This window comes from Ochotona princeps, chromosome 6 (assembly GCF_030435755.1).
Source record: "Ochotona princeps isolate mOchPri1 chromosome 6, mOchPri1.hap1, whole genome shotgun sequence".
Lineage (NCBI taxonomy): Eukaryota > Metazoa > Chordata > Mammalia > Lagomorpha > Ochotonidae > Ochotona > Ochotona princeps.
Genome location: NC_080837.1, coordinates 71339533 through 71358554, shown reverse-complemented (window position 1 = coordinate 71358554; position 19022 = coordinate 71339533). Strand labels below are relative to the sequence as shown.

General features: G+C 42.4%; 1 protein-coding gene across 1 annotated transcript in view; it reads left to right on the top strand.

Moving 5' to 3' along the window:
• Nucleotides 1–19022, top strand: part of WDHD1 (WD repeat and HMG-box DNA binding protein 1) — a 57598-nt gene that overhangs the window by 26924 nt on the left and 11652 nt on the right. Inside the window, exons 14-20 of the mRNA XM_058666472.1 lie at nt 402–539; nt 3835–3991; nt 14680–14794; nt 15237–15368; nt 17703–17920; nt 18016–18134; nt 18319–18375. Of these exons, the coding sequence (XP_058522455.1) occupies nt 402–539; nt 3835–3991; nt 14680–14794; nt 15237–15368; nt 17703–17920; nt 18016–18134; nt 18319–18375 (936 nt within the window). The remainder of the gene's footprint in view (nt 1–401; nt 540–3834; nt 3992–14679; nt 14795–15236; nt 15369–17702; nt 17921–18015; nt 18135–18318; nt 18376–19022) is intronic.

The window sequence follows — 19022 nt, the reverse complement described above, 5'->3', positions numbered from 1 at the left end:
TTCTGCAGGTGGCCGCAATGGCTGGAGTGGAGCCGATCCAAAACTAGGAGCCAGGAGCTTCTTCTCTGTCCCACTGGGGATGCAGGGTCCTAAGGCCTCAGGCCATCTTTACTGCTTTCCCAGGCCACAAGCAGGGAGCTGGATAGGGAGCAGAGCCACCAGGACACTAACCAGCACCCATATGGGACCCCAGTGCCTGCAGTGTGAGGATTTAGCCACTTTGCAATCGTGCCAGGCCAGTATTAACTTGTTTCTAGTACCTGAATTATCCCTCAAGTGGTTTGCCTGTAACAAGTAACATGAGTTAGTCTCAGAATTTATCATAAAATCAATTTCTGGAAAATAGACTGTGTTATAGAATAATCTTTGATGAGTGATGTATATTTACATTTTCTCCCTAGGTACAGGATTTGATGGGGATCAGTGTCTTGGAGTTCAGCTGCTGGAGCTGGGGAAAAAGAAGAAGCAAATTCTGCATGGAGACCCTCTTCCTCTTACAAGGAAATCTTACCTTGCATGGGTTGGGTTTTCAGCTGAAGGCAAGACAAATCCGTTTATACCAATGAAATTTTCCAATAAGAAATTGTTGTGTTGTTTTATCTGTAATTAACTTAAAGATGAATTATCTTATACTTAATTTTTAAAATTTCAGTACATAAACAATACTGGAGAAAAATCGCTATTGTTAAGCAAGCTGTTGTTTAACATCTGAGAATACTTCTCGAGAATTTGTTAGATAGCAAGGATATATAAATCAGTGGTAATGTTGTGTCTTTTCCAGCAGATTCTATACAAAATATTAGGAATTTCCTAATTTGTGCTGTCCACTAGAGTAACTAATACCACATATGGCTACTGAGTGCTTGAAATGCAGCTATTCTGAATTGAGATGTGCTCCAAGCAGAGAATACTCTGAGTTTTGAAGATTTGGTAACAACAAATATGTAAAAGGTCTCTATTATTGATAATGTATGAATAATATTTTCAATAGTGTGGATTTAAAATATTCAAAATAAGTTTAAAAATATTTATTTATTTAAAAGGCAGAATAGCAGAGACAGAGTTCTTCTATCTGCTTTCCATTCCCTTAATGTATAACAGGCAGGACTGGGCCAGACCCAAGCTAGGAGCTGGAAAGTCCCATCTTGTCCTTCCTTGTGAGAGGCAGAGATTAAGGACTTGGGATGTCATCTGCTGCTTTCCCAGGAACGTTAGCAGGAAGAGAAAAAATGGAACAACTAGGGCCTGATGTGGTGGCCTAGTGGCTAAAGTCCTCACCTTGCACATGCTGGGATCCCATATGGGTGCCAGTTCTAATCCCAGCAGCCCTGCTTCCCATCCAGCTCCCTACTTGTGGCCTGGGAAGGCAGTCAGGATGGCCCAAAGCCTTGGGACCCTGCACTTGTGTGGGAGACCTGAAGAACTCCAGGCTCCTGGCTTTGGATCAGCACAGCTCTGGCTGTTGCGGTCACTTGGGGAGTGAATCATCAGACGGAAGATCTTTCTCTCTGTCTCTCCTCCATTCTATGTATGTCTGACTTTTTAAAATAAATCTTAAAAAAAAAAAAAAAAAGAAAATGGAACAACTAGAACTTGACCTGGCTCTTGCATGTGGGCTGCTGACCTAGTAAACCGTGGCTTAATTTCCTGCACCATCATTCTGACCCTCTACCCCCCACCTTGTTCTGGAAATAGGAATTTAAAAATAAATTTGTAACTCATGTTGTTCTTTGACAGTGTTGTTACAGATCCTTTCTTAGTGGCTTATGACAGATTTTTTTTTTTAGATTTATTTATTTTTAATGGAAAAGCATATATACAGAGAGAAGGAGAGACAGAAAAATCTTCCATCTGCTGGATCACTCCCCAAGTAGCCTTAACGACTGGAGCCAAGCTGATCTGAAGCCAGGAGCTTCTTCCAGGACTCTCACATGGGTACAAGTTCCAAGGCTTTGGGCCATCCTCGGCTGCTTTCCCAGGTCACAGGCAGGGAGCTGGAAGGGAAGTGGAGCAACCAAGATAGAAACTCACACCACAACCATATGGGATCCTGGCGCATGCAAGGTGAGGACTTTAGCCGCTAGGCTACAGATGTTTTGAAGGACACTGAGCAGTACTTTATTGTAAATCCCTGTCTCTAATATTTCTGTTATTAGAACTTTCTGGCCATTATTTATATCATTGTAAACTGCTGTTTGTTTTTTAAAATACCAGTCATTTCTGGGGCGGGCACTCTGGCTCAGTGGATTAAACCACTGTTTGGGATGCCTGAATGCTATGTCAAAGTGCCTGAAATCCAGTTCTGCCTTGATCCAACTCACTACTGATGTTCACTGTGGGAGCCGTGAGGTGGCAGTTCCAGTCCTTGGTCCTTGTGTCGCTGCCTCCCAGGTGGGAGACCCAGATGGAGCTTCAAGCTCCTGCTTGGCCTTCTTCATCCCTTGCTATTGTAGCCTTGGAGACAGCGAACTAGTGGATGCAGGAGTTTCTCTGTGTGTTGCTCTATACTTCGAATAAGCAGGGAAAAAATTGTTTCTGCATGTTTTCTATTGATGTTTTGGTAGTCATTTGAGTTTTTTTCAAAGATTTATTTATTTTTATTGAAAAGTCAGATATATAGAGAGGAGGAGAGACAGAGAGGAAGATCTTTCATCTGCTGATTCACTGCCCAAGTGGCCACAGTGGTTGGAGCTGAGCTAATCCGAACCTGGAGCCAGGAACTCTTCTGGGTCTCCCATGCGGATGCAGGGTCCCAAGGCTTTGGGCATCCTTAACTGCTTTCCCAGGCCACAGGCAGAGAGCTGGATGGGAAGTGGAGCTGCCGGGTTTAGAACCGGCGCGCATATGGGATCCCTGGGCTTTCAAGGCGAGGACTTCAGCCACTAGGCCACGCTGCCGGGCCCTAAGATTTATTTATTTTTGTTGCAAAGTTAGTTATACAGAGTGGAGGAGAGGCAGAGAGGAAGATTTTCTGTCCATTGATTCCCTCCCCAAGCGGCTGCAACAGCTGGAGCTGAGCCAGTCTGAAGCTGGGAGCCTGGAGACTCTTCAAGATCTCCACATGTGGGTGCAGGATCCCAAGGCTTTGGGCTCTCCTTAACTGCTTTCCCAGGCCACAAGTAGGGAGTTGGATGTATAGTGGAGCAGCCAGCATATGAACTTGCGCCCATATGGGATCCTTGCAGCATGCTGGGTTCATGTGGACATCTTTACTTTAAAGCTAAACACTCACCTGGTTAATGCTTTAATACTATGTATATCAATAGCTTTCATTTGCATAATTTAATTTTCTCTCTAAGAACCAGTCAGACTCATGTTCTAGAAATTGGTGCTTGCAGTGTGATAATGTATAACAGTGATTATGTAATTTGCCACTTTTTTCCTGAGATGGGAAAGAATAATGTTTACCTGATTCCTGTATATAATTGCTTAATTCGTGCTTGGGTTACAGAGTAGTGACAGGTACTAAAAAGAGAGTTTGAAACAAGAGCATCAAAGGCGTATTTCTTTATGTCACCACTTCATGTTGGGTGCTGATCATTTTTCTAAGTGTTAACTGGGTGCCTTCAGATTCTTTTTTGTTTTTTTAAATCAAAGTGACTTAAGGATTATTCTTGTTACAGTCCAGCAGATGGCATACTTTCACTGAAACTCAGGTTTTTCTCTTTATTTGTACCAGTTTCAATCATATTAGATACAATTTTTCTTTCTTAGGTCCTATTCTGTGTGATTAATGAAATGTTAAGAGAAATAATCTTATATTATTTACCTTTTGCTTTTGAAATGAATGCTGACAGACATTTCCAAGGGCTTCCTTTTTATGTTGGTGTCTAGGTACTCCGTGTTACGTGGACTCAGAAGGCTGTGTTCGAATGCTTAACAGAGGCCTCGCTGACACGTGGACTCCCGTATGTAACACCAGAGAGCACTGCAAAGGAAAATCTGATCACTATTGGGTAGTTGGCATCCATGAAAATCCCCAGCAGCTGAGGTGAGCACTCACAAATGTGTAAGGTTGATTGGGTTTTTTTATTTTTGTTGTTTTTAATATTTATTTAATTTTATTGATAAGGCAGATTTGTAGAGAGAAGGAGAGAGAGTAAGGAAGATCTTGCATTTGCTGGTTCATTCCGCAGCTGGCTGTAGTGGCCGGAGCTGAGGTAACCTGAGTCAGGAGGCGGGAGCTTCCTCTGCATCTCTTATTTTGGACTGTTCTGCACCACTTTCCCAGGCCACAAGCAACAAGCTGGAGAGAAGTGGAACAGCTGGGACACAAACCAGTGCCCATTTGGGAACTGGTGCTTGCAAGGCAAGGGTTTAGCTGCTGAGCCATCATACTGGGCCCAAGTTCATTGGTTTTAAAATGTGCTTTGAAATCTCTGTATGAGGCTTTTGAGTGTATTTGTCTTTCATTTACTCTGTTTACTAGCTTTACATCGTCACTAAATTGTAAGTGTATATATACTCACTTTGAACTTCAAGGTTTTGAACAAAATTGAAATTGAGTTCATTGGAGTGACTTTTGCTTCATTTGAGACAGAGAGCAGATATTCAGGCTTAACATGGTGTCCCATCGTTTGTGACAGTCTTATTTTCAGCTTTAACTTAGAATTAAAGGTGATAATTTTGCCGATTTTTCTTTTGAGAGTTTTTGTTTAGTTGTCACAACAGAGCAGAGAACAAGTAGAAAGTTAATAGTTGACTATAAGTGTAAACTTCACAGTCCATTTGGTTGCAATGTAGTTGTTGGTAGATTTTCCTCTTTTTTGATATGTGATATTTTCTTTTTTTAAAATTTATTTATTTTTATTGGAAAGTCAGCTATACAGAGAGGAGGATAAACAGAGAGGAAGATCTTCCATCCGATGGTTCACTCCCCAAGTGACCCCAACGGTTGGTCGGTAATGTGCCGATCTGAAGCCAGGAGCCAGGAGCTCTTCCGGGTCTCCCACGCGGGTGCAGGGTACCAAGGCTTTGGGCTGTCCTCGACTGCTTTCCCAGGCCACAAGCAGGGAGCTGGATGCGAAGCGGGGCCGCCAGGATTAGAACCAGTGCCCATATGGGATCCCGGTGCATGCAAGACGAGGACTTAAACCACTACGCTATTGCGCGGGGCCCAATATGTGATGTTTTCTTGATGTAAAACAGTGGTGGGAGAACTTTGTCAAAGGCTATTTGGTTATTTTTAAAATTCATGAGCAATACAAAATTATCGCCATAAACATCAGTCTACTAGAGATTTCTTGAATTCCAGGTCCCACCTGTGATTACCTTGGCAGGACCAGACCAGATGATTTCCTGGGCCTTATATGGCTTGTGGGCTAGCTGTCCTGTCCGTCCTTCCATGCCTTCGTCCCTCCCACTCAATCCCTGAATGACATGGACTAGACATGAATAAAGAGGAGTCCTCTGCTTTCCCAGGGTGAACTCTGGAGAATCAGAAAACAGAAGCAAGCTAATAGAATATTGCTTGGGGTAAATTCTGCTTTTTACTTTGACCAGATCCCCAATGCACAATAACAGAAGGATACTTTCCAGGTCAGTTGGTCATGCAAAATTTTGTTTAAGATTTATTTATTTGACAGGCAGAGTTCACCTGCTGGTTTGCTCCCCAAATGGCTGCTTTGGCCAGAACTGGGCCAGGAGCCAGGATGTTTCCTGCATGGATGCAGTTAGACCATCAGCTACTGCTTTCCCAGACATACTAGCAGGGAGCTGGATTGGAAGTGAAGTAGCCAAGACTCAAACCACCCCTTAAATGGGATGCTGGCATCACAGGTGATAGTTTTCCCGCCACACCACAATGCCAGCCCTCAGAAAACTTTTTTTTTTTTTCTTTTTGTATATTTCTTTTATTGAAAAGGTAGATTTATAGAGAGAAATAGAGTCAGAGAGAAAGCTCTTCCATCTACTGGTTCACTCCTCAAGTGGATGCAATGACTGAAGCTGAGCCAATCCATAGGCAGGAGCTGGGAGCCAGGAGCTTCTTCCAGGTCTCCCACTTGGGTGCAGGGTCCCAAGGCTTTGGGGCTGTCTTCTGCTGCTTTCCCAGGCTGTAAGTGGGGAGCTGGACAGGAAATGGAGCAGCCGGGACATGAACCGACTCCCATGTGGAATGCTGGCATTTGCAGGTGGAATATTACCTAGTTAAGCCATCACACTGGCCCGAAGAAAACTTTTCTTTTTTTAAAAAAATGTATTTTGTTTTTTATTGGAAAGACAGATTTACAGAGAGAAGGGGAGACAGAGGAAAATCTTTGTGCTGGTTCACTCCCCAGGTGGTTACAACGGCCAGAGCTGAGCTGATCCAAAGCCAGGAGCCAGGAGCTTCTTCTGGGCCTTCCACGCAGGTTCAGGACCCAAGGTTTTAGGCCATCCTGTACTGCTTTCCCAGGCCACAAGCAGGCAGCTGGGTGGGAAGTGGAGCCCCCAGGTTACGAACCAGTGCTCATATGGGATCCCGGCAGATGCACAACAAGGATTTAACCACTAGGCTATCACATTGGGCCCCAGAAAACTTTAATACATGTAACATTTAACATGAGACTTGAAGGTTGGAGAGTCTGTACTGGAGAAAGGGAGTGAAAAGTTGTCCATGCAGAGTAAACAGCACATACAAAAGTCCCGGGGTCAGAGAGAACTCAGGGATATACACATAGCTAGAGTACAAAAAGCAGTGGAGGACAATGGTCATAAAGCCCAAGATAATATCATGACGTCAGATACAGGCTGCCTGTATTAATTCTGGCAGAGAAGTTTGGATGTTGTTTGAAGTATATCAAGAAGCAATTCAAGTTTTTTATACAGAGGAATGATATAATCTGATTTATTATAAGAAAAATGTGTGTAAAGTGTACTATATGGACTACTAATGAGGTAGGGAAATCAGTTTTGAACTTGGAGATTTATCTTCTCTGGAGATACTTAGAAATGTGGGGTCTTGTGTTAGTATTGCAGTGACCAGTGGCCACTCTGGGAGTTTACATAGTTGGGGTCAAGGTGGTTGGACTTCCTGTTGACGGTGGTCCTGCTCAGCTACAGGCTGTGTTTCCCATGTGCTGTGTGCTTCCCTGAGAGCCGCTGAGCAGACCATCGCGGTCAGCTCCCTGAGCTCTGACTCTGGCTTAGCAGGGCTGTGGGGAGTCAACAGATGTTCGATACAAACAGTAGGCTTGCTCAGGGATTAGGAATTGAAAGCAGAAACAGGAGTTGATTAGAATACCCTGTTCCTAGTTTCACCAACTATATGGATTGTTGTACCACTTTACAGAAGAAGATTGGAAGGAATTTTTTCCTGGTGTCAAAGTTTAAAGTTCCTGAGAAATTTCCGAATGGAGGAACCAAAAATATTTTGGCTAATAAGATTGGAATCAGAGAAATTTTGACTGGAGAAAATGAATTTGGAAGTTACCAGAATAGAAAATATTTCATAATAATAAGTGAATCTTCTTATAGAACAGAAAAGGAAAAACACCTTAAAATGCCACTCTAAGAAATGTAAGCATAAGGCAGCCAGATATTAGAGAAGGGTCTTTTGAATTAGAAGAATGATAAAATAAGTAAATTATTTTTAAAAGATTTATATTATTTTCATTGGAAACTCAGATATACAGAAGGGAGGAGACACAAAGAGGAAGATCTTCAGTCTGCTGATTCACTCCCCAGGTGGCCGCAGTGGCCAGAGCTGAGCTGATCTGAAACCAGGAGCCAGGAGTCTCTTGCGAGTCTCCCATGAAGGTATAGGGTCCCAAGACTTTGAGCCGTCCTGGACTGCTTTCCCAGGCCACAAGCAAGGAGCTGGGTGGGAACGTGGGGCTGCTGGGATTGGAAATGGGAATGGGATCCCAGTGCATGTAAGATGAAGACTTCAGCTGCTAGGCTACTGCGCCGGGCCCTAAACTAAGTAAATTAAAAAAAAAAAAACATTATTTGGGTCCCAGTGTTATGACTTAGTGACTCAATCCTCACCTTTCACATCCTGGAATATCATATGGGCCCTGATTTGTGTTCTGTATGCTCCACCTTCAGTTTAGCTCCTTACTCCTAGCCTGGGAAAGCAGTGGAGGATGTGCCAAAGCCTTGGGACTCTGCACCCATGTGGGAGACCCAGAGGAAGCTCCTGACTCCTAGTTTCGGATAGGCGCAGCTCCAGCTATTGCAGCCACTTGGAGAGTGAATCAGTGGATGATAGATCTTTTCTGCGTAAAATCTGCCTTTCCAATAAAAAATAAATAAATGTTAAAAAATTACTTGAAGCTGTTTATGTCACAAACTGTAAGTTGAACAATGTCAAGAAAGAGACAGTATTCACTAAGGGAAATACAAATGGCGAGATAATGGAGAGATAATATATGGAGAGATAATTAGGATCATTGATTGTAAATATAAGTCAACGAAAAATAATTTTCTTCAATTGAAAGAAATTGAGAGCCAGAAAGAACGAGCAAGTTCCCATCCATTGGTTCATTTCTGAAATGCCCACAAGGGCCAGGCCAGGGCCAAAGCTGGAACTGGAAATTCCACCCAAGTCTTCTGAGTGGGTGACAGGAACCCCAGATACCTAAGCTGTCACCATTGCCTCCCAGAGTGCGCCTTATCAGGAAATTGGAATCAGGAAGGAGAGCTGGGAATTTAACACAGGTGCTGTAGTGTGAGATATGGGCATCATAATTACTAGGCTGAATTCTTGCCCCACAATTTTCTGTTTATTTATTCATTTTTACTTGAGAGTCAGAATTACAGAGAAAAAGGTCTTCCATGCACTTGCTTACTCCCCAGATGACCACCGTGACCAGAGCTGGGCATGTCTAGAGCTGTGAGCCAGGAGCTTCTTCTGGATCTCCCATGTGAGTGCAGGTTCCCAAAGACTTGGACCATCCTCTGCTGCTTTCCCAGGCTATAAGCAGGGAGCTGGATCAGAAGTGGAGGAATTGGGCTAGAGCGGTGGCCTAGCAAACTAACACTCTGTCTGTAGCATCGACATGCTAGATGGGTGCCTTTTCAAGTCCTGGCTGTTCTGTTGCGAAAAGCAGAGGAAATGGTACCGGGTCCTTGCACTGCTTTGGGAGACCTGGAAGAAGCTCCTGGCTTCAGATCCACCCTGCTGTGGCCATTGCAGCCCGTCGAGGAGTGAGCCCACACTTGGAAGATCTCTGAGTCTTTTTCTCTATATAACTCTGACTTTCAAGTAAAATAAATACATCTTTTAATAAATAAGTAAGTAAAAAGTGGAGAAGCTGAAATATGAACTAGTGCCCATATAGGAAGTCAACTCCACAGGCGGAGGATTAGCCTATACTGGCCTCCTTAGAATTTTATTTTCCCTGTCAGAAAAATCTGAAAGTTTGATGACAGTCTTCCTTGGTGAGGCTTTGAGGAAATAAACATGCTCATTCATTGCCTTTTGCAGTATAAACTGGCACAGTCCCTATGGAGAGTATTTTGTTAAGAGCTATCCAAAGTGGAAGTGTATATCTTTTTTTGCACTCAGTAACTAGACTGTGTCTCACAGATACCCTAGAACCAAGGTACAAAAGTTCGTGAAAAGTGGAACCAAAAGGTAATTTGCTTTGACACACATGAACACATTAAAATTATGCATGATTTTTCCATAATACACATTTTCCTTGGACTTTTAAAAGGTCACTCATACTTATTATTTTAAATATGATCCATGGCCTAGCAGCATCAGCGTTATCAGGTAGCTTGTTGCAAATGCTGAATCCTTGCTGCTGTCAGACCTACTGAATCAGAACCTGTCTTTTTACAAGATCCTGAGTGATTCGTGGGAGCATGAGCTTGGGAAGTACTGCTGCTAGCACGTGTGAGAAATGATATGTGGAGGAGATATTGTATGTGTGAAATTGCTAGTATTATCAAGAGACTGGAAATCTAAATTTCCAAGTATATGCCATGTACCTATACAGCAAATTACTATCTAGCTTGTTTTTTTAAGGTGAATAGTAGATGTGCTAAGTGACTTATAACTAGAGGATCCCAATCACTGCAGTTCAGAAAAAGACAACCCACTTCAAAGGTTTGCAAAAAGATACACACTGATAGGCATGAAATTTCATTACTCCTTAGAGAAATGCAAGTCAAAACTACTTATAGTCTTTCACACCCATTGGAATATAGGAGGACTTTACTGAAAAAGAGAGAGCAATGGGCCTTTGCTGTTAAAATAAGGCCACCAGTTGAAACGCCCAGAATTCATTTTAGAGTGCAGAGGTTCAAGTCCTAGCTCTTCCTGGTTCCAGCTTCCTCCTAATGTAGAACCCTGGTAGGCAGCAGGTGCTGGCTCAGGAAGTGGGGTCCTTATCACTTGGAAATCTGGAGTTAACAGGCAAACGAGACTTTTCTCTCCCCTTGCCTCTTCCTTTTCCCTTCTCTCCCTTCTTCCCGTCTCTCTTTGCCAACTCTTTTCCTCCTCCCTCAGCCTCCTCCTCCTCCCTCTCCCTCTCCTGTAGGCTATGAGAAAGTATGAAGTACTGATTATGCTACCACAGGGATGAATCTTGAAGACATCATGCTAAGTCTAGGAAACCAGATGCAAAAGGCCAGATTCTATATGACTCCGTTTGTGTGAAATGTCCAGAACAGGCTATCTTGAGAGAAAAAAAAAATGTAGATTAGTGTTTCCAGAAACTAGGGGCAGGGTGGGTATGGCGATCGGAGAATAGAGTTAGCTGTTTGTGGGTATGAGATTGTAGGTTCATGAGAGTGTTTGGAATTAGATAGTGAAGAAGGTGGCATATTCTGTCCGTAGCCTAAAGAATGCTTAACTCTGTACTCTGTCATGTGATATAACCGTAATAAAGTCTTTCCTTAAAAGACTGATTTATTTAGCAGAGTTGCAGACAGAGATGGAGATCGTCCATCTGCCAGTTTGCTTTCCAGATGGCCACACCAGCCCGTGCTGGGCCTGGCTGCAGCCAGTCGCCAGGAGCTTCTGCCAGCTGTCCAAGCCTGAGCACTTGAACCATGCATGTACAGGGCCTCCAACAAATTCATAAAACATGTATGTTATGAAAAAATATGCATAGATTTTAAAACTTTTTGTACCAAAATAAACTTATAAACTTATTTAAAATTCGTTTTTTTACAAGCTGTCTTTGAAGTACTGATTCTATGTGCTACACTATAAAAAAGTGAATAAGGCTTGTGACCTGGAAGAGGTAGGCTTGTAAAACTGTTGTCCTGTTCCTGAGTGAGGATCTTGGAGTAGAGGTGTGAACAAAGTCCCTGGAGTGAGAGAGCCAAATGTACACAAAGAGCAAAGTTTGCTGGCTACAGCTGAGTTGATCTGGACATTGGTCCCAGCCTTCTCCACCTAATGTTTTTCAACTCTTGCTTTGCTATAATAAAGGACAGATTTTATGATCACTTTGAAAAAGGTTGAAAGTGAAATTTTTTTCCTCCTTTGCAGATTATGTTTATTTTTCCCCCCACATTTTCTCAACCAAATGGTTTCTAGGAAGTCATTCATAGGCAAACCTACCAGATTTACAGTCAGAGTATATTTGTCTTTTCTTATAATTTCTCTAAGAGAGGTATAAATAACAGAAAAGTCTTTGTGGTTCAAATGTGTAAGGCTAAGAAGTGTAAATTGGTACTCTGTTTTGATGTAAATGTGAATTAGAATGTAGCAATAAAATAAAATCCTACTCAGTATTCCCTTTTTTTGTGATAATTGTTTGCTGTCTGTATATCAAAGTATTTGAGCTGTAACATATTTTTAAGCAAAGAAATAGAACTTGTGTTACAGAAAAGAGAATCTTGAATTGACATTGTTCTCACTATGCCTAGTTCTATTAATGTATGCATACTTATTTATTTATAATGGTACTTACTTTTATGAGTATACATGTTGTGTCTTTTTCATATAGCCAGACTAGTAAAAAGTGATTTTTGTGAATAGGTACATGACAGAATCATCACAGGAGAGTTTTCAAATCTGATTATTCCTGGGTGATTATAGTTTTAAAAAATGGAACTTTTTTTTGAAAGATTTTTAAAAATTGATTGGAAAGGCAGTGGCAGAGACAGATGGAAAGAGCAGAGAGCAATCTTCCTTATACTGGTTGTTCCCTAATGGCTGCAGCAGCTCAGGTTGGATCAGGCCAGAGTGTGGGTGCAGGAAGCCAGGTGCTTGGACCATCTTCTGCTGCTTTCTCAGGCCATCAGCAGACGGCTGGATCACAAGAGGAGCAGCTGGGTCATAAACTGGCACTGATATGGGAGGATGCAGGCATTGCAGATGGTGGTTTAACTGGCTACACCATGGCACTTTCCCCTGGAACTCTAAAAAACATGTCTGTATTTTAGTTATGCAGTTAAGAAAAGAAGGAAAGGTATTAAACATCTCATGAAAAAGATTCCTGAATACTGTCACTTTCACTGTTGCAGTGGGTGTTTAACAATGCTAGGAGGTGCTTATGAAAAGAACTTGAACCCAAGTGCCTAATTTTTGCCTAGTATTTCTCTATGTCCTACTGCCTAGACTCAAGAGCTTTATTCTTTTTTTTTTTTAAAAGATTTATTTATTTTTATTGCAAAGTCAGATATACAGAGAGGAGGAGAGACAGAGAGGAAGATCTTCCGTCTGATGATTCACTCCCCAAGTGAGTGCAACAGCTGGTGCTGTGCTGATTTGAAGCCAAAGCCAGGAGCTTCTTCCAGGTCTCCCACACAGGTACAGGGTCCCAAGGCTTTGGGCCGTCCTCAACTGCTTTCCCAGACCACAAGCAGGGAGCTGGATGGGAAGTGGAGCTGCCGGGATTAGAACCGGCACCCATATGAGATCCCAGCGCGTTCAACGCGAGGACTTTAGCTGCTAGGCCACCACACCGCTGGACCCGTCAAGAGCTTTATTCTAAGTTAAATGAATGCCTGTTAAGCATTACACAAGGTACTGTTTTAAAATTACTCAATGAAAATAGGAAATAACATTTACAGTTTACAATTGTGGTTTTACAGTAGTTTTGTAATGATTTTGAGGTTAAATAGTTCTTTTGTTAATTAATTCATTTTCATTGATAAATTGCGCTCCACGATGGGCCTCTGAATATTTTACTGAATTGGAAAAGTTGTAGACCAAGTCCATGCTTATGAAGTCAGAACCACAGAAAAACTGGGAGGTACATAGACAGTTCTTGCCCCAAATGCCCGCAACAGCTGGAGTTCGGCCATTCCAAAGCCAGGAGACCTGCATCCAGAATTCCCATGTTGGTGGCAGGGATCGAGTATTAGGGCTGTCATTCTCTGCCTTTCCAGGAGTGTTAGCAGGAATGCAGGCATCTAAAACTGTGGCTTAACCTGCTGAAACACAGCTTATGATCTTTTTTTAAAAATTAATTTGAGAGAGAATAGGCTCCCACCTGTTGGTTCATACCCAAATGTTCTCAATGGCTGAGATTGTTCCAGGCCAAAGACAGGATCCAGGACTCAGTCCAGATCACCCTTATGGTTGGTGGAAATTCGGTTAATATGGGTACTCAGGGGCCTGAGTAAATTGGACCATCTTCTCTCCTTTCGCAAGCACATTAGTGGGAAGCTGGATTGGAAGTGGGGATACAAACTGGTGCTCTAGCAATGTGATGCTGGCATTGCATGTAGCTGGACCTGTTGTGCCTTAACACCAGCCCCTAATGATTGTTATATAATACAACTAATGTGAGAGGAGACTTAACAAAATATTTTTCCTTATTTTTTAATTTGAAAGGCAGATTTACAGAGAGAGAAGGCCTTCTAACTGCTGATCACTGACCAAATGGCCACAGTGGCCAGTTCTTAGCTGACCCAAAGCCAGGAACTAACTTCAGGCCTCCAACATGGGTGCAGTTCTTAAAAATGTGGGGCTAGCATCATACATAGCAGGTTAAACTTCCCTGTGTAGCTCCAGCATCCCATACAGGTGCTGGTTTGTGTCCTGGCTGCTCCAGTGTGATCCAGCTCCCTGCTAATACCCTGGGAAAGCAGCAGAGAATGGGTTCAAGACCTTAGGCCCTTGCAAAGAGAGCTGGCTTCTGGCTTTGGTTGGCTCAGTTCTAGCCATTTGTGGCCATTTGGGGAGTGCACTAATGGTTGCAAGATCTCTGTCCTTCTTACTATAACCCTGCCTTTCAAATAAAATGTGTGTGTGTTTAAATTCTTAAAATCTGCAGAGGGACAATTTTTATGCCTAAAATAGTTTTTTTTAAAAAGCTTGTTGGGCCCGACATGGTAACGTAGTGGTTAAGGTCCTTGCCTTGCACGCGCCAAGATCCCATATGGGCACTGGTTCTAATCCCGGCAGCTCCACTTCCCATCCAGCTCCCTGCATGTGGCCTGGGAAAGCAGTTGAGGACAACCCAAAGCCTTGGTACCCTGCACCTGTGTGGGAGACCTGCAAGAGCTCCTGGCACCTGGCTTCGGATTGGCTCAGCTCCGGCCATTGCACTCACTTGGGGAGTGAATCATCGGACGGAAGATCTTTCTCTCTGTCTTTCCTCCTCTCTGTATATCTGCCTTTCCAATAAAAATACATAAACCTTAGAGAAAAAAAAAAGCTTTCATATTATTAAGCCAGTTGTTGGGCTGATACTACTTTTTCAAGTTTGGAAGATTTTTCATTGTAGCCATTTTCATAGCATGTAAGCTTTTTTTGTGTGTGTGATGATACTTGTTCTTTACTGACAGGTGCATTCCTTGCAAGGGTTCTCGATTTCCTCCAACCCTTCCACGTCCTGCTGTGGCAATATTACCCTTTAAGCTACCCTACTGCCAGACTGCGACAGAGAAAGGACAAATGGAGGTGGGTGCAGTCTTACCTCAAAGCTTTAAAATGCTGGTGTTAAGTAAGGAGTAGCAGTAGGGAGGGAGAAGGGTTCCTTGTTATCACTAGACCAACTGGTTGCCATCACTGCTCCTGAAGACTTTTTGAGACATTTGAGTATCTAGCTTGCATCATCCTAGTTCCAGCTCTAGTCATCAGAAATCGTGTGAAATCATGTCATCAGTTGCAAGAAAGAAATCAGCTGAAAACCTAGTTTTGCAGCGTAACTGTGATTGCTGTCCACATACTCACCCTTTTGTAAGGTTGGAAGGTGAGTTCAGCTATTCTGTCACATTGGAATTTGAAATAAAATAAAGAAGGATTTCATAAAATATTTAATTCAAAATGGAATTTATGATGAATATTTAAACACTTGCCTGGTGGTAAGGTGATAACCAAGCAATTTTACTCACTTTTGTAGGAACAATTTTGGCGTTCAATTATGTTTCACAACCACATTGATTATTTAGCTAAAAATGGTTATGAATATGAAGAGAGTACTAAAAATCAAGCAATCAAAGAACAACAGGAACTTTTAATGAAAATGCTTGCGGTAAGTAAAGTAAATATGCTGAAAAGCATTAAAGTTAAATGCTTTTCTATAGGTTCTGTTTTTTAAAGGTATGTGTTAGCACTAAGTTCCAACTTATGATCCTTTTTCTTTTTTTAACATTCTTTCATTTTAATTGGAAAGGCAAATTTACAGAGGGAAGGACAGTCAGAGACAAAGACCTTCCATCCACTGGTTCATTCCCCAAGTGCCTGCACGCCTGGAGCTGAGCTGATCTGAAGCCAGGAGCTTTTTCCGGGCTTTTCGTGTGGGTGCAGGTTGCTAAGATTTTGGGTGATCTTCCACTGTTTTCACAGGCTATAAGCAGGGAGCTGTGTAGGTAGTAGAGCAACTGGGATACAAACTGGTGCCCATGTGGATGACAGTGCTTGAAAGTGTTAAGTCATGGTGCTGGATCCAACTTGTTATTCCCAAGTGATGGTTTTCTCTATTAAAAGTTCCATTTCCCAATTGAGGTGTAGTTAAAATATTTGAAAATTGCCCTGTGTGTCATGATCACCATAGAAGTAAACTTTCCTCGTTGCTTCCTTCCTTTTGCTCATCAGTCTGTTTTTACCACAGTCTCCAGTTGATTCAAACAGTTTAAGACTCAGTGGGGGTTTAGGGCCTGGCACGGTAGTCTAGTGGCTAAATCCTCGCCTTGAATGCACCGAGATCCCATATGGATCCACTTCCCATCCAGCTCTCTACTTGTGGCCTGGGAAGGCAGTAGAGGATGACCCAAAGCCTTGGGGCCCTGCACTCACATTGGGAAACCCAGAACAAACTCCTGGCTCCTGGCTTCGGATCAGCTCAGCTCTGGCGATTGCAGCTGTTTGGGGAGTGAACCACTAGTCACAAGATCTCTCTGTCCCTCCTTTTCTCTGTATATCTGACTTTCCAATTAAAAGAAAAAAGTCACATGTTTAGCTTCTTTGAGTTAGGAAGCTATGTGTAGTTCCTTGGATATTTACATTGATCTTTGAAGCAGAATGTCTGGAAGCTCAGGTGTCTGTGCCCTCACTTAGGTTCTTTCCTACTCATTTTGTGCTAGACTTGTAAATCCTTGAGGGCAGTGAATGTGTGCTTATCACTGTGTGGGCCAGATGCTGACGTGGTCACTGGCAGTTTGATTATTGAAGAGAGAAAGTTCTGAGGGAACAGTGAGACTGCAAAGCAAATTGTGACTCCAGTTTGCACAAAGTAGTACTGATTACTTTCACCTCAATACAACAGTGCCTTGTGTTCAGTGTTAAGGAAACTTTATTGTGGAGTAACCTGTGCATTAACAACCTGTGCATTTTGTACAACAAATATATACAAACACATTTGTGTTTTTTGTGGTTGAGGCTTAGAAAAGCTCTTCTTTGTAGCAATATTTCTTGGATTTCTGGAGCAGAGGGCAAATACGATTAGCTTAACCAAATCTAGTTCAGCCTGATGTCTGTGAAAACCCAGCTACTGTTTCTTCATTTCCAACTGCCCCGAGGCATAGTTGCACCCTGATTAAGAAGTCCTACTTACCAGCACTGGCACTAAAGATCTTGAGAGGGGCTCCCCGGTATGGGTATCTCGGGCCTCTGCTCGTGGTCAGACATGGGATGTCTAATCCTTCAACCCCGTAAGTCATGAGACTCTTAGCAGTCTTCCAAGTAGCAATTTTTCTTATTTGAATTTGAGTTGTCTCCCTTTACATTGTCAAAGTTTATACCAATTGTAAAACAGTGTTTTCTAAATCATTATGTGAATGCCGTTTGTTTCATATTGTAAATATAAAGAAATAGAGCATGTAAAAGGGACTTTTTTTGTCAATTTGGCAGTTGTGTGGCTGTTTCTGGTAGTTGAAGATTGTAGGCAATTGCACTTTTAAATTAATGAATCAATCTACTGGTGCCACCCAAATTCACCTGATAGATTTCTTGCACTATTTCTGAGTGTTTACAATTGATTTCTTTACATTTCCTATCCTGTTGGAGTGGGAGGCACCTGGGAAACATAGAATCACATGTGAATTTTAAATAAATTTCCTACTTCCTGGCAGTTACTACCTTGAGATGCTGTGTTACATTTAATTGACTCTAAACTACCATTGGTTGTAAAATACACTGTTATTTTATTGACTTAAGTCACTGAGTTAGAGAAAAATGCTGTCGGTCAAACTGACCCACCATTCATGACAGCATGCTTTGCAGTTTCAGAAATGGTGACATTGCTCCTTAGGGTCAGATCTTTGCCTCTACGGCATCCAGACAGCCATTCCCTTGGGCTTTACTGAGTAGACGTGGTCTTTGAGAAGGTTTATGTAATGTAATTTGATTCTTTTTCTTTTTGAGCTAGCTTTCTTGTAAACTGGAGCGGGAATTCCGATGTGTGGAACTTGCTGATCTAATGACTCAAAATGCTGTGAATTTAGCCATTAAATATGCTTCTCGCTCTCGGAAATTGATACTGGCTCAAAAACTTAGTGAATTGGCTGTGGAGAAAGCATCAGAATTGGCAGTAACTCAAGTGGAAGAGGAGGAAGAAGAGGATTTCAGGAAAAAGCTGAATGCCGGGTAGGAAGTACTTGGTTGTTTGATTTTTTCCTTGGCCATCCTGAATCTTAAGTTGGCCTTTGCCTAGCTTTTAATGAAATTGTACTGTCTGTTAGTTACAGTAATACTGCTACAGAGTGGAAGCAGCCACAACTCAGAAACCAAGTGGAAGAAGATTCTGAGAACAATAAAGAAACTGATGAAACAGAACAAAACCCAGACCTACATCGGCATGGTGAGATTTATCTTTCAAGGCAATGAAAGATGACAGATGCTGTATCTGGCTTTTCCCTCTTTACCTGGCTGAGGGAGTCTGAATACCTGTACTCGTCTGAGACTTTCACTCTCTGATTGTGAGATAACCAGGATGACTTAATGCCCCACTTGTAATATGGTGTTTTATTTTCATTATACCATAGGACAGACATTGTTTCCCAAAAGTGCCAATTCCTCCAATGTGCCTGCTGTTAAGTCAGGTAAGGAATGTTTGTCAGTTTGTAGTATCAAGAACGTTTTGTGGCTAGTCTTTAAAGTGATATGTCTATTCAAATTCACCTTACCCTGTTGTAGGCTTTTTATTACTATTTCTTTTTTTTTTTTTTAAGATTTATTTTTATTGGAAAATCAGATATACAGAGAGAAAGAGAGACAGAGAGGAAGATCTTCCATCTGCTGATTCACTCCCCAAGTGGCTACAATGGCTGGAGCTGAGCTGATCAAAAGTCAGGAGACAGGAGCCTCTTCTGGGTCTTCCATGTGGGTACAGGGTCCCAAGGCTTTGGGCCATCTTTGACGGCTTTCCCAGGTCACAAGCAGGGATCTGGATAGGAAGCAGGGCTGCCAGGACAAGAATGGTGCCATTATGGAGTCCTGGTGCATGCAAGGCAAGGACTTTAGTCTCTAAGCTACCATGCCAGGTCTATTACTGTTTCTTGACCAGAAATATTTGTGGTCGTTTAACAAAACTGTTTTTAAAATGCATACTGTATGGGCCTGGCATGGTAGCCTAGCAGTTAAAGTCCTCGCCTTGCATGTGCCAGGATTCCATATGGGCGCCAGTTCAAATCCAGGCAGCCCCGCTTCCCACCCGGCTCCCTGTTTGTGGCAAGGGGAAGCAGTCGAG